The following is a 14,914-nucleotide window of genomic DNA, read 5'->3' on the forward strand; positions in this document are numbered from 1 at the left end:
TAAGGGCTCCATTGGAGAAGAGACAATCACCAAGTTGTGATCTGAGGTACCTAAAGGACCACTCACTTCGACAATGTGCTTAGAAGGGTTATTTGTGAGAAAAATATCAAGCGTGCTGGCTGTATAGTTAGGATATTTCTGGTATTCTTGTAGGTAAATGAACAATCTGTGCAAAGTCATTAGAAATTGCAAAAGCCTCAGCATCTCAACCAGCTGGGTTGGTGTGACTACAAAAATAGAAGCCAGCTGGAGTTGTGAACATTAAAATCACCAAGGAAAATTGGACTGGAGAAAGTCAAGTTGTAAAGAGAGGAAGTCGAAGAGCTCCAAGTGATTAGTGGAGTTGGGAGAACAGTAAAGACAACAGATGAATTTGACACAATGAGGTAGAGAGATTTTAAGCCAAAGAAGATCGAATATATTCTAAGGATGGTTTAGCAGACAGAGCTCATCTGAGAATTCCTTTTTTGCAAACAATGTAAGGACTGTACTGATCTCAAATTAAAACTTTGTGCATTACAAGAATTGGAGTCACTGAAGAAACAAGTGCTGGTCCTAGAAACAAATATAATGGGGAGCTTTTCAGGAACTCAAGGTATCTCCTGACCTGCCAAGTGATGCACCCCTGATTCAAGACCCAGAAAAGAACAGTCAAGTGCAGACTGTTCTGGCCGAAGGTGATTTAGTTTTATCAGGAGGCTATTGTCGGGGAAATGGTTAGGGTAAAATTTTTTGTAATAAAGATACGTGGTCCAGAACCAGAGTGTGTTTGCTAGGAGCAACAATTGATGATGTTATCAACAGATTGCCAAGATTTTAAGGGAAGTAAAGAGAGAATTATTATTCATGCGGGGACTAATAATATTAAACATACACAACCAGACCACTGTTGGGTAAATATAGGACTATGCTGAAAAAGTTCCAAGTTAGGAGGGATTATATGCTGAAAGCCTTGTGGATTGACTTGAGTGAATATGCAAGACTCTAGAGAAGAAATTTTTTTTTTTTTTTTTTTTTTATCAGCATGGACCACATTTGTAGGGAGAAGGAATCTATTCGACAGAAATGGTATTCATTTGAACAAAAGTGGTGCAAGAATTTTTGCCAGTATCTTGAGGATACCCTAAGGGTTCAGGGAAACTGCTAGTTGGGGGGGGGGGGGGGGAAGAAGTGTAATTTAGATCTGCATTTATCTGATGATATGGGTCAAAGTAATGCTTGCACTCACCTCATGAATTCTTGTTTGTTGCCACAACAGTCGATGTTGATAAGATGTTCTGAGAGGAGCAATGTTTCAAATGAGGGAGAAGATAAAGCTTAGGATAGAAACCTAAATAATTTTAGAGTTCTGTCAGGGTAGTAAACTGTAGACGACGATTACTTAATCTCAATTGTCTATAGTAATGTCAGGAGTGTTGTAAATAAAATGGCTGAATTTGAACTCCTGGTTAGGAAAACTAATGTTGATATTAGCATTAGTTCAGGCTAGGGCTTGCAAACCAGTTTTATAAAACCGGTTAAATCGGTTTTCATATTGAGTTGTTAAAATCGAAACCGAGCTTCTATAACTGGATTCGAATATTTTCTTAGTTAGCCCTCGAATATAGTTTTTTGTTAAGCACATTTCCTTTTGTTTGTTCGTTTGTCTGGATCGTTCAACTGCTTTATGTTTTAAACATGTTTTTTATTTTATTTTAAGGTACGAATCTCATGGGCAAGTGGCCCAAATCTAGGAAGGGTACCTTTTATCTTCCCACCTGTATGACACAATACAGGTGTACTCATTTACGACTGAGTGTTTTTTTTTTTTTTTAGGAGCATTAGCAACTAAGGCCATATTGCTCCGGGATATGCGGTGGTCATTCCCTGACCTTTCCGCATCCTCCGTATTTGGTGGTGACGGGCTCGAACCCCGGTCTAATCAAGAAGCATGTGTGCTACGCACTGCTGCTCCTTCCCACCTGGCTACGGAGGCGCCTCGACTGAGTGAGTCGGAGCGATAGCATAAAGGAAAATGCTCAACATTTCTCCTTTCTATCTATCTTGTTCGCCAGGCAAGTTATGGAACGTGCCATTTTGATGGTTACCCACTAGAAACAGATTCACTGAATATTGCATCAAATTTCAATCGTAGAAAGTTTTTTGCTTCTTTATTCCTATTAAATTTGCGATCAAAAAATGTCTCCAAAAAGCAGCTTCATCAAATTTAGCTTTTATATAATTTTTGAAAATACAATAGATTTAATTGAGGAAAAAAAAATTTCTTTTGTGAAAATTTTGAAACTTGCCTCATTTAGGCTCTTCATTCAGTGCTTGCGGGAGTGATGCATAGTATTGTGCCTTTGTTATCTTCAATATATTTATTTAAAATTGTCGGTGATATAAATTCCTACTAATTAATATTTATTACTCTTAATATGCCAAAACGAAATCAAATGTATGGAATTATTTTGCTCGAAAAAGCAAAGATGAAGCACAATGTTCGAAATGTCAGAAGATAATGAAGTCGTCTGGAGGATCTACATCATCTTTGATGTTGCATTTAAAGAAAATGCATCAGATTGACATTAAACAAGATAACAGTGAACCGCCCATAAAATGGTAAGAACATTAGAAAACTTATCGTTAAAAATCTATGGAAGAAGAGATTTCAAAATTAGCTGCTTTAGATGGATTTTCTTTTAATTCAATTGCCAAGAGTGAGTTTATACAATCAAGCCTTCACACCTTCAGAGAAATAAATAAGATAAATTACCACCAGCTTCAGTGAATAGAATTAAAAATATGGTTCTGAATTATCATAAAACTAAGAAAGAAGAACTCATTCGGCATTTCAAAAATTCATTGGTTTTGGGTGCACGGTATTCATTGACTCTAGACGAATATACATCTATACAAAATAAAAGGTATATGAATATAAATGTGCATTCAAAAGACAATCATTGGTCGTTAGGTCTTATTGAGATTAATGGTTCACTTGACAGCAGAAGAACTGAGCAAATTGTGAATGGACACTTGAAGGAATTTGGTTTGAACTTGGATGAGGATATTGCTGCCTGCACCACCGATGGAGCAGCAATGATGATTAAGTTCGGCAAGCAAATTACGCCTAATCATCAACAATGTATAGCCCATTGTATACATCTGTCAGTTATAGATGTACTTTATGAAAAATCAATCAATTATGGTGCCACAGTCTCTGAGTCTCCCAAAGACAATGAAGAAAATGAAAATAATGAAGAAAGTAGTGATGATGAAGTTGAAGAAAGACAGCAAGGCATTCTTTATCAAACCGACTTTACCGATGAGCTCATTTATTTCTTCAATCCAATGGCCAGTTTGAACAAACTATTAACAAAGTAAGAAAATTTTGCAAGCTTTTTCGAAAATCGCCTACCAAAAATGACATCTTACAAAATTTAATGGGAAATAATATAAACTTATATTAGATTGCAAGATTAGGTGGAATAGCACATTCTATATGATTGAGAGATTTTTGAAATTGAAAAATTGCATTCCAAATGCTCTGTGTAGTACTGTCAACTGAAGCTGTGTCTGACGATGACTGGAAAACACTTGAATTGCTATGTGAAACTTTGCGACCAGTTGAAATGATTCTGAAGGCAGTCTTCAATAGAATTTCTGCTTGCTAAGCTTGATACAGCAGAAAACCCATTTGCTTTAAAGTTTCACCAAAGCCTTTTGCAACATTACAATGCAAGACGAAATTGCCAAACTGTGGCTTTGCTGAGCTATCTACACAACCCCAAAAAGTTTAGGAAAGAAGATTCACGTTCAAGAACTTTTGATATTCCAAGTAAGCAAGTTTGGAAAAAGCATGCTGAAGAGATTTATCAGAGATTATTTGCAAAACATTCGGAAGGAGTCTTAGCATTGAATGAAGGAACTGAAAATAAACGAACTGTTCTTTTAGAAGAAAACAAAGACTTGTCTAGTTCCGATGTTGGAGATACACTCATGCGAGAGTATCATAGTGTAATAAAGATATTAACTGAAGAGCCTTCAAAATATCCAAGTGAATTGGAAATCAGCAAAGAATTTAAAATTTTGGAGGCAACTAGCAGTAGAAGTGAAAAGCTGGAGAAAGTTTATAGAGCACTGCTGACCATTAAACCAAGAAGTGTCCAATCTGAGAGAGTGTTTTCGATCACTTTAACACAAAAATAAGATCAAGTCTATCAGGAAAAATGCTTAATATACAGTAAACCCCCGCGATTCGCGGGGGTTACATTCCTGAGAAATGCCGCGAATACCGAAAACGCGAATACTGAGTTATGGCTCCCATAGTAATAAAGGAGTTCTGTTCCAAAGTATGAAATATATAAGAAAAACTAGTCTAAAATTTTGTCTATGTATGTATTATATGTATCTTCATAATATGACTATGTACGTAGTGAAATGCAAGCATATGGCATCGAAATGAAAATAAGAAACAATTTAATATTAAATGTAATATTTATTAGAAATTTCAAACAAATCTTTCAAACCAGCGCCTTTGCTAGCTAAAAAACTTATCCTGCCAGTGCTATCACCAGTTTCGCTAAAGTGTTGATAAGGGTGTTTTGCCTTTTCACGAATGATGAGTGAACTTAACGAAATTTTATTTTGAGGTTGGTCTTCTATCCACAGATTTAAAGCCTTTTCCATTTTTTCTAATTTAACATCACGAGTTACAGAGCAAATTTTTGAAACAATTAGCGCGTTTTCACGGACACTACGGCAGATTTTTTCTTCCGATTTTTTGATTGATCGTACCGTTTCATTGATTTTATAATGTTTTGCCACTGAGAAGACACTTTCACCATTAAAAATTTTGTCTAATAACTCAATTTTATTCGCTAATGTCATCACCTTCTTTGATCTTTTCACATTTCCCTTGTTATTTGTAGCCATATTTTTGTACGGGTTAGAAAGAACTTGTCCACAATAAAGTCACTTTCTTCCGTTAACACACTCGAAAAAGTCTGTTTTACACTGCAAAACGGTAGATTTATCACTTTTGTAAGCATATCCATTTATAACCCCAAACCTGGCACTGACATGTTCATATCAATTTATAAATTGATAAATTTATTCAATTTAATTCAATTTATTGAATAAATTTATTGATAAATTTATTCAATTTATAAACATAAATTAAAAGCAAACGACGAAACCTTCCATGGCAAACGCATAACACATACTGAACAAGGATTAGCGAGAAACATCCACGCTTGTGATTTTGTCACCCCTCTCCCCCCAACCCACTGAGCGCTGTTTTGACCGGGAAAGATAATTTTAGTCACGCCCATGTTTTTTTATGGCGGAAAATGTTCACGGCACTTTAAAATTCACATTTTTTTAAGGTTTCATTTTATATTAAGTCAGCGACAGTGAATACGCGAAACCACGAATACAGATACCGCGAATAGCAGGGGTTTACTGTACTGTGTTTTTTAAAGGATCATTTTCAGAAAAAAGCTGAGCAATAAATAGTAAAGTAATTTCCGCAAGCTGTTTTTTTTCACATTATTTTTATTTATTTATTATTTTTATTATTATAGGGCTTATTATTTTTTTGTTTACTATACGAGAAGATAGTTTTTATTCAAAGGATTTGAATACAATTTGTAATTCTGTATAATCTCAAGCTGGTTATTTTTTTTTGGAGCACTTTAATTTTTATTTTTTTTTACTATAAGAGGTGATAGATTTTGTTTAAAAGATTTGATTACGATTTGTACAATCTACCCAAGATAAAATAAATACCTGTGTTATAAGCTTTTAATTATTTTCCCTAAGTCTGAGAAAATCAGTTTTAAAACCGGTTTTAAGAGTAAACTTCGGTTAAACTCGGTTTTGAAATTTCTCGGTTTTATGCAAGCCCTAGTTCAGGCATATGATGTAAGAAAGCAAGCTTAGCATCAGCCAAAAAAAAAAAAAAAAAACTTTCCATCTCACCCATCCGGTCACTCCAAATGTTTGTCTAGTTCAGCCTTAAATTTATTTAAACTATCAACTTCCACAAAAACAGATGGAACTCTGTTCCAGAAATCAACTATCTGCTGGCTAAAGGTAAACTTCCACACAATCTATTCTATAACTGTCTTTCCTCAATTTGAATTTATGCCCCCCTGAGGTTAATCCGAGCAAGCAGAAGAATCTCATCAGCACCGAGCCTGCTCAAACCATTCAAAGCCTTATACACCTCAATCAGATTGCCTTGCAGGTGCCTAATCTCTAGACGCTGCAACTTGCAGAATTTAAGCCATATCCAAAAATTTCATTACTTCATACAGCATGTCCCACCCACTTTTTCTTACTATTGAATACACCATGAATTGTCAAAATAATAGAGCAAGCTTATCTGCGAAAAGAGCTAAACCTCCCAAGGACTTCCTAATTCATTTCACAAATATAGGTGGTCTCAATTCTAATCTCAACGATGTCCATTTCCACTTGCAGTCTGCCAAACCCCATGTACTTTTTCTGACAGAATCTCAGCTATCGGTTGATTCAACTACTGCTCATCTCAGATGCCCAAATTATTCGCTGTATGATTCCTTTCGCCTCAAAGGTGGTACTTGTGCATATGTCCGTTCTGATATTCCCTGTCAGAGACTTGGAAATTTGGAATCTCCTATCTTCGATCTTCTCTGGCTTAAAATCTCTCTACCTCATTGTGTCAAATTCATCTGTTGTCTCTACCGTTCTCCCAACTCCACTAATCACTTGGAGCTCTTTGACTTCCTCTCTTTGCAACTTGATTTTCTCCAGTCCAACTTTCCTAACAGTGAGGTAATTTTCCTTGGTGATTTTAATGTTCACAACTCCAGCTGGCTTCCGTTTTCTAGTCACACCGACCCAGCAGGTCGTGATGCTGAGGCGTTTGCAATTACTAATGACCTAGCACAGATTGTTCATTTACCTACAAGAATTCCGGACAATCCTAATCATACAGCCAATACGCTTGATCTTTTTCTCACAAACAACCCTTCTAAGTACGCGGTCGAAGTGAGAGGTCCTTTGGGCACTTCAGATCACAACTTGGTGATTGTCTCTTCTCCAATGGAACCTTTATCTCATGGCTATTCCCAACCTCGTGTTGTTTGGCATTACAAGAATGCAAAATGGGATGACCCGCGAGACTTCTTTTCTTCTTTTCCTTGGTCGGATTACTGTTTCAAAACTTCTGATGTCAACGTTTGTTCAGATCGTGTCAGTGAAATTATTCTTGCAGGAATGGAATCCTTTATTCCACACTCCACTTTAATATCTCGTCCTTTATCTAAACCTTGGTTTTCCAATAAATGTGCTAAGGCCGTTCAAGAGAAGAATGTTGCATATCGTAATTGGCTTGTTTCTAATTCTTCAGTTTCATTTTCTGCCTACACTAAAGCTCGCAACAATTGTAAAACAGTTATTAATCAGTCCAAACTAGAGTACGAACAGGCTAAGAGTAGAAAACTTGCTTCTTGCCCTAATGGTAGCCGAGCGTTCTGGTCTCTTGCCAAAGCTATTGGCCGCAACTTTTGCCCATCTCTGCTCCCACCTCTGTCCAAACCAGATGGTTCTGTTGTCACTTCAGCCAAGGATAAAGCTGACCTGCTAGCATCCCATTTTTCTTCCAGCTCATGTATTAATGATCTTGGTAAAACTCCTCCCACCATTCCCAACACGCTCCATTCAATGCCTCCTGTGGTCTTCCGTCAAAAGGATATCAGAAGGATTTTGATGAATCTGGATGCTAAGAAAGCTCCAGGTCCTGATGGTATTTCTCCACTTGTTCTCAAAACCTGTGCTCCTGAACTTACTCCTATTCTTTGCCGCCTTTTTTCACTTTCTTATTCCAAAGGTGTTTTTCCTTCTGCTTGGAAATTTGCTCATATCCAGCCAGTTCCTAAAAAGGGTGACAAATCCCTCCCATCCAATTATCGTCCCATTGCAATTACTTCTACTCTTTCTAAAGTAATGGAGAAATCAATTAACCGCCAACTCTTAAACTACCTAGAAACCTTCCGTCTGATCAACGATCGCCAGTATGGATTCCGTCAGTGTCGATCCACTGGTGATATTCTGGCTTATGTTACCCATTTATGGGCTAATTCAATGGAAAGGTTCGGTGAAACCCAGGTAGTTGCTCTTGACATCTCAAAGGCTTTTGATCGTGTTTGGCATAAAGGTCTTCTAAACAAGCTTCCATCTTATGGTTTGCCAACTGTTTTTAGTAATTGGTTATCCAGTTTTCTCTCTGATCGCTCACTGAGGGTGATGGTAGATGGCTCTCTGTCTTCTAACTTCTCCACTAATGCCGGTGTCCCCCAAGGTTCAGTTCTTTCCCCCACTCTTTTCCTCTTGTATATTAATGACCTTCTTCCATTAACGGGAAATCCTATCCATAGTTTTGCCGATGATAGCACATTGCATTCCACTTTCCATTTTGAGAAACCTTGTCCTGCCCAATCAGCTTCAAGTTCTCGAAAATCTGCTACCAATTCCTTAAATGCCGATCTTCAGGTAATTCTCCAGTGGGGCAAAGACAACTTAGTTGATTTCAACCCTTCTAAAACCCAGTCTTGTCTTATATCCCGCAAAAAGGATTCTTCTGCTCCTATGCTTATCTTTAGTGACACTCCGATTTCTAGGCAAAATGATATATCTCTTTTGGGGATTACCCTGACTTCTAATCTCTCTTGGCACAAGCACATTACAAACATTGCTTCCTCTGCATCTAAAAAACTTGGTTTTCTCTTTCGCTCTCGGCGCTACTTTTCTTCCAAACAGCTGCTCACTCTGTATAAATCGCAAATCCGCCCTGCCATGGAATATTGTTCCCACATCTGGGGTGGTGCCCCCAAAACCTCTCTCAAGCTTCTTGATTCCATTCAGAAGAGGGCAGTTAGGTTAATTAATGATACATCTCTAACAGAGTCTCTCCACTCGCTTTCTCATAGACGTATTGTTTCTGCTGCATGCCTCTTCTACAGATACTTCCATGGGCACTGTTCTTCTGAATTGGCTTCTATAATTCCTGCTCTCTCTTTCAAAACAGTCCGAACACGTGCCGCCACCAGCCAACATCCATTTACTGTCCAACTTCAAACCTACAGAACCAACTTTTCGTCTTCCTCATTTATTCATTCAACTGCCGTTTTCTGGAACAACCTTCCTTCATATGTATTTCCTGAAAATTACAATCTACAGAAGTTCAAGTCCAATGTCAACAAATATCTTCTTTCGTCTTCTCAACCTCCAACCCAAGCACGGTACTGAGTACTATAGGTTCTTATACCTCTCGTGTTTGGGGTTCACATAAAAAAAAAAAAAAAAAATTTAAGCCTCTCTCCATAAGAGCACCACTTTTTTTTTTATCTCACGAATCTTACTGCCTTTCTCTGTACTCCTAGCAACTCTACATCCTTCCTAAAATGAAGCCTCCCAACCTGTATGCAGTACTCAAGGTGTGGCCTGACCATTGCTTTATACAAAGGGATAATCACCTTGTCTCTGCTAGCAAAAATCCATATCATTGTCCTGCTCTGGCAGCTTCTCTGCACTGCACAGAGAACTTCACATCTGACTGCACAATTACTCCCAGGTCTTCTTCATTCTCCACTTCCCTGAGTGTAGTACCACATGCTTGGTATGTTTCTCTTGGGTTACTGCTACCCATATGCAGTACTTGGCATTTGTCAATGTTAAACTTCAGTTGCCACTTCTCAGCCCATCTGCATAGCTTTTCTAGATCCTGTTGCAGTAGCATACTGTCTTTACTGTCATTAGCAACCATGCTAACCTTTGTATCATCTGAAAACTTCAACATTAAGCCTTCACTGATATCATTGATAAATACACAAAACAACAATGGGCTCAGCACTGAACCCTGGAGGAACTCCACTGGTAACATTAGTCCACATAGAGCAGTGTCCATTGATTACCACTCTCTGGCATCTCCCACTCAACTATCCCATTATAAATTGTGGCAACTTGCCCTTAGTGCCATACCGTTCCAATTTGTACAGCAGTCTTCCACATGCAACAGTATCAAAAGCTTTCCTGAAATCAAAGTATATGATATCAAAATTATTTTTTGCATCCAGTTCCTTTGTGACCACATCATAATATCCAATCAAATTAGTCAGACAAGACTTCCCCTTAACAAACCCATGCTGTGTCTGAGCTATTACTGCAGTCTTGTCTAGGAGACCCTGCAACACTTCTTTAACCAGTGACTCCATTTTCTCCCAGAAAAGAAGTCACACTAACAGGTCTATAACCAAATACGGAGGATGCAGAAAGGTCAAGGAATGACCACCGCATATCCCCGGAGCAATATGGCCTTAGTTGCTAATGCCCCTAAAAACCAAATAACAAACAAACAAACAGGTCTATAATCATTTGTCACCCTTTGAACCCCTCTTTGTGAATTGGGGATATGCTTGCCCATCTCCAGTCTATGGGGACCTCCCTTGAATCTAAGGATGCTCTAAATAATTATGTATAAGGGTTTGCTTACTTCCCTTACTGCCTCCTTCAATATAACTGGACAGATTCCATCCATCCCAGGTGCCTTTTTTATGTTTAACTTCAACAATTTCTCCTTCACTCAAATCATTTAGCTCCCCTGTTAGTAAACTTCTGTCCTCCCCTTCCTTACAGAATTCCTCATATGTAAATGTAGATACAAAATACTAATTCAGTTTGTCAGCTATCTGAGCAGGATCATCAACAGTTGAACCACCAATATCAAGTGGACCAAACTGATTCGTCCCCTTCCTTCTAAAGTTTACATAAGTAAAGAAGTCTGTTGGTTTTCTTTGCATCCTTTGCCAAGGTTTCTCATAATCACCCTTTGCTTGCCTAACCTCCTTTGTGACTTGATTACAGAATAGCTTATACCTGCCATTGGCTTCTGTGTCGCCTGATAATTTATATGCATCCTATGCATTTTTCTTCTCTGGCACGAGTCTCATTAGTTCATCTGACATCCATTTGGGCCTAAACCTTGAACAGTATTTCTTAGAAAAAAATAGCACAGGACAGTTACAGAGTGATGAAGAGTACTGAAGCCTACAACAGGTACAAGTTGATCTGTAATAATACCACAAATAAGGTCAGGGAGGACAAGGCTGCATATGAAAAAGCATGGGCTAAAAGAGCAAAGAATGGGGACAAGGAATTTTTCATGTATGAGAATACAACAAGGAAGAAAGATAACTGGACCCTTGTGTACTGGGTGGGGGAAAGTCTTAGATAACCCAGCTGCTGTTGCAGATGAATTCAATAGGTACTTTGTATTGGCCTTTACTGACAAAAGACACTTCATGCTGAGAAGAGGCTGTGCAAGTAAGGCTGAGCCATGTGAAATTAGTGACATTGTAATTACAGATGATTGTTTATTAGAAAAACTTTGAGCATAAAGGCAAGTAAGGCTCTCAGAGTTGATGGCATATACCCTGCAGTTTTGAGGGAGAGCACAAGGGAGTGTATTAAGCCATTGAAGTTAATGAGGTCATCTTTGGGCTCAGGACAGATTCCTTTGGACTGGAGAAGTGCCAATGTATCACCAATACATTAAAGCAATTCTAAAAATATGTTGGTAACTACAGACCAGTTAGTCTGACTTCTGGTAGGAAAAACTTTAGAGAAAATGATTAAGAGTGCAATCCAGGGACATTTAGATAGATATGGCATTCCAAATTACACACAACATAGCTGTGTTAAGGGAAAATCATGCTAAACTGACTTATAAGCTAATTTGATACAATTAATCATGAGCTGGATTTCGGGAACAATTTGGACACAGTTTATTTGGATTTTAGCAAAGCATCTGACTTGGTTCCTCGTGAGAGGTTACTGTATAAGCTTGAACAGGTTGGGATTACTGATAAGCTTTTAAGATGAATTGTTGGGTGGCTACAGGGCAGAGGGTTGTGATTAATGGATATTCTTCAAATTGGTGTAATATCAGAAGTGAGGTCCATCAAGGATCCATTCTTGGACCACTATTGTTTCTCATTTTCATAAATGGCATTGATGAAGGAATAGAAGGCATGATATCAAAATTTGAAAATGATGTAATGATTGGCAGAGTCATTAACAATCAGTGCCAAGCAGAGCTCCTTCAGGATGACGTGAACAAACTTCAAAAATGGTCAGAGAAGTGAAAGATACGTTTTAATGCTGTTAAATGCAAGGAATAGCAACCCACAAATAAATTTTACACTTGGTGGGGCGAATTAAAAACAGTGGAAGAGGAAAGAGATCTGGGAGTTACAGGCAGCCAAGAAAGCTCATGGTGTCCTATCAATGATTTATCAAATGTTATCCTGTAGAGATAGGGAGGTCATAAACCCACTGTATAAGGTGATTGTAAAACCATTTGGAATATTGTGTTCAAGTATGGAGATTTCATCAGAAAAAGACATGCTGAAAAAATAAATATGCACAGTAATTTGGACATTTTAATCTATGTTAATGCAACTTCTTTTTTTTCCCACTCATTTTTTTCCATTTTTCACATTAAATTTTATCCATATAGAATTATTAATAATTCAGGTTCCTATTTTAAAAACTTTTTATATATCATATTTACCATATACTTAATACAGCTTCTTGACAGGTTCCAAAGACAGGCAACTCGAATGGTGAGATCAGCAGAAGGACGATCGTATAAGGAAAGACTGATTATGTGGATGACAGAGCTTGGCAACCAGGCACCTCAGAGGTGACCTTGTTGGGGTTTATAAGGCAATGTCAGGCAGTTCAGAAAAACTGCTACTGGGGGAAGGGGGTATGCAGAATATTAATTCAATGGCAACCATAAGAAGAGGTGCAAAAATACTTGAACTGTTTCTACTAGGCAACTGAAAGACAGAACATGCACATGATTCATCACATATTAAGATTTCCAGATAATGGAACCATTGGACGACAGTTATAATGCATTTGTGAGAGGACAAATGTCTGAGATCAAGTGACCCTGCATAATTTTCTCTTTACATCTGAGATTTTTCAGCACCAGTCAATGATGAATGTTTAATGAAATAGCTATTGCACTTCTGAGCTATGCATTTTTAAATTTTCTTGATAAAGCAAATAAACATGCACATTAATTTGGACATTTTGATTTATGTTAATGCAACCATTTTTCCCCCACTCATTTTTTTCCATTTTTCATATTAAATTATATAGAATTATTAATAATTCAGTTCCTATTTTAAAAACTTTTTATACCTCATATTTACCATAAATTTTTGGAAACTTCAGATACTATCCAAAAAGTAAACTTTGTTAGTTACATAATTACCTGATTCATTATTGATCCTTATTTGTATCAATGATGAACAGTTACGAAAACATATTACACATTCACAACACTTCTCGGTAACAGTATGAAATAAGAGAAATGGTTGAAGTAAAATTATTTTCAGAGTCCACAAATCAGTTACTCCTTGAGATAATTTAAAGTAACGAGTAATATTCTTTGCTTTATTTCTTTAAAAACTTGAAGTTCTTACTGCTATGAATTTAAGTTAAAATCAACTTTTATTTTCAACATTAAAATATTTATTTTTTAAATGCATTTAAAACTTACAGGAAAGAAATTCATTTCAAGTGAATCTGCCAGTGGTGTACTATCAGTATCAAACAGCTAGAAAATAAAAATATTTTACATAAGCATAACAGTAATATAATATTTTGTTTACCAATAGTTACACACTTAAAGAAAATATGTATTTCTGCTATGAAAAAACTGTGGTCTATTTTTTAAATTTGCACAAATAAAAGGCTGTCTTCAAAGTAGAAGAAAATAATAAGCATTTCCCCCTAGAATTGCTACTATTTTTTCCTCAAACAGAAAATCCAACCACTGTAAATAATAGTCAAATTGCCTTAACCTACAAAGGTTGGTTAGGACATTTTACATGGCTTGTCTAATATTGCCAACAGATGAGCATCTTAATGATGTAATCAAATCCAATCACTGGATTGAACCCTAGAAATGGGCCAGGAACTGAAAATTCTGGATAAAAATAAATAAAAAAAAAAAACACAACATAGTACACACAGCTAAGTATATAATGCTAACTCCCAAAAAATAATTCATACTTTGAAATTGCAACTGACAACAATTAAATATCAAGTTGTCAAGAAAGTAATTCAATGAAATTAAGCAATCTTATATGTTTAGCTTAGATATTTTCCAGCTAATTTTCTGAACTGCATAATATTTAATTCCAAACAAGAATACTTTTACTAAAAAAATTCACACAGGGAAAGCGTGGAAAACTTTATTTTAACATAATCACTCTTAGTATTCCTCAATTTTAATATTTTTACCTAACCCTTTCTTATTAATGCATTTAAGAAAAATTTGTAAATATCTGGTTAAATTCAATTTGAATTATATACTTTGTTTACCCTTTACTGCTACATATTACTGTGTCAAAATTTTAAGGATACCAGTACTATGCATTTATTACCGTTATATCAGTAAGGCCAGATCAGTGATGCAATAAATGATAATGATTGTTTTTACTTATTTGGGATATAATCCAACTTTTTTCATGAAAAAACCTAATCAAAGAACATACACTGGTGTTCAAAGAAAGTGCATCACCCCTTAAAATTGTAATAGTTGTCTGAATAACGTAAGCATATGGCAATATTTTTTACAGATTGTATCAGATAAGATTGACACGCATAGGTGATGACGTAATATTGCACCAGCTGTTACTTTCAGCTATATAAGCACCCTCTGCAAGAGGTGCAGTCATTCCTTGCTTGTGTCAGGATGGCGAGTTACATGCAGTTGATGCCACAAGAAAGAATGCTATTGTTGCTTTACGCGAGGAAGGATGTTCTTCCCGTCATATTGCTTATAGTGTGTCTTGTAATCAGTCGACAGTGA

The 14,914-nt window shown here is 36.7% G+C and overlaps 1 protein-coding gene across 3 annotated transcripts in view; it reads right to left on the reverse strand.

The window, feature by feature from the left end:
- Hsf (Heat shock factor) overlaps positions 1–14,914 on the reverse strand; it is a 209,748-nt gene that overhangs the window by 49,208 nt on the left and 145,626 nt on the right. For all 3 annotated transcript variants that reach the window (XM_090389708.1, XM_090389707.1, XM_090389709.1), the window contains exon 9: positions 13,598–13,654. In XM_090389708.1, coding sequence (XP_090245834.1) covers positions 13,598–13,654 — 57 coding nt within the window. The remainder of the gene's footprint in view (positions 1–13,597; positions 13,655–14,914) is intronic.

The sequence above is a fragment of the Mastigoproctus giganteus genome, chromosome 2 (genome assembly GCF_048544385.1).
Source record: "Mastigoproctus giganteus isolate SK-2022 chromosome 2, ASM4854438v1, whole genome shotgun sequence".
NCBI classification, from domain to species: Eukaryota; Metazoa; Arthropoda; class Arachnida; order Uropygi; family Thelyphonidae; genus Mastigoproctus; species Mastigoproctus giganteus.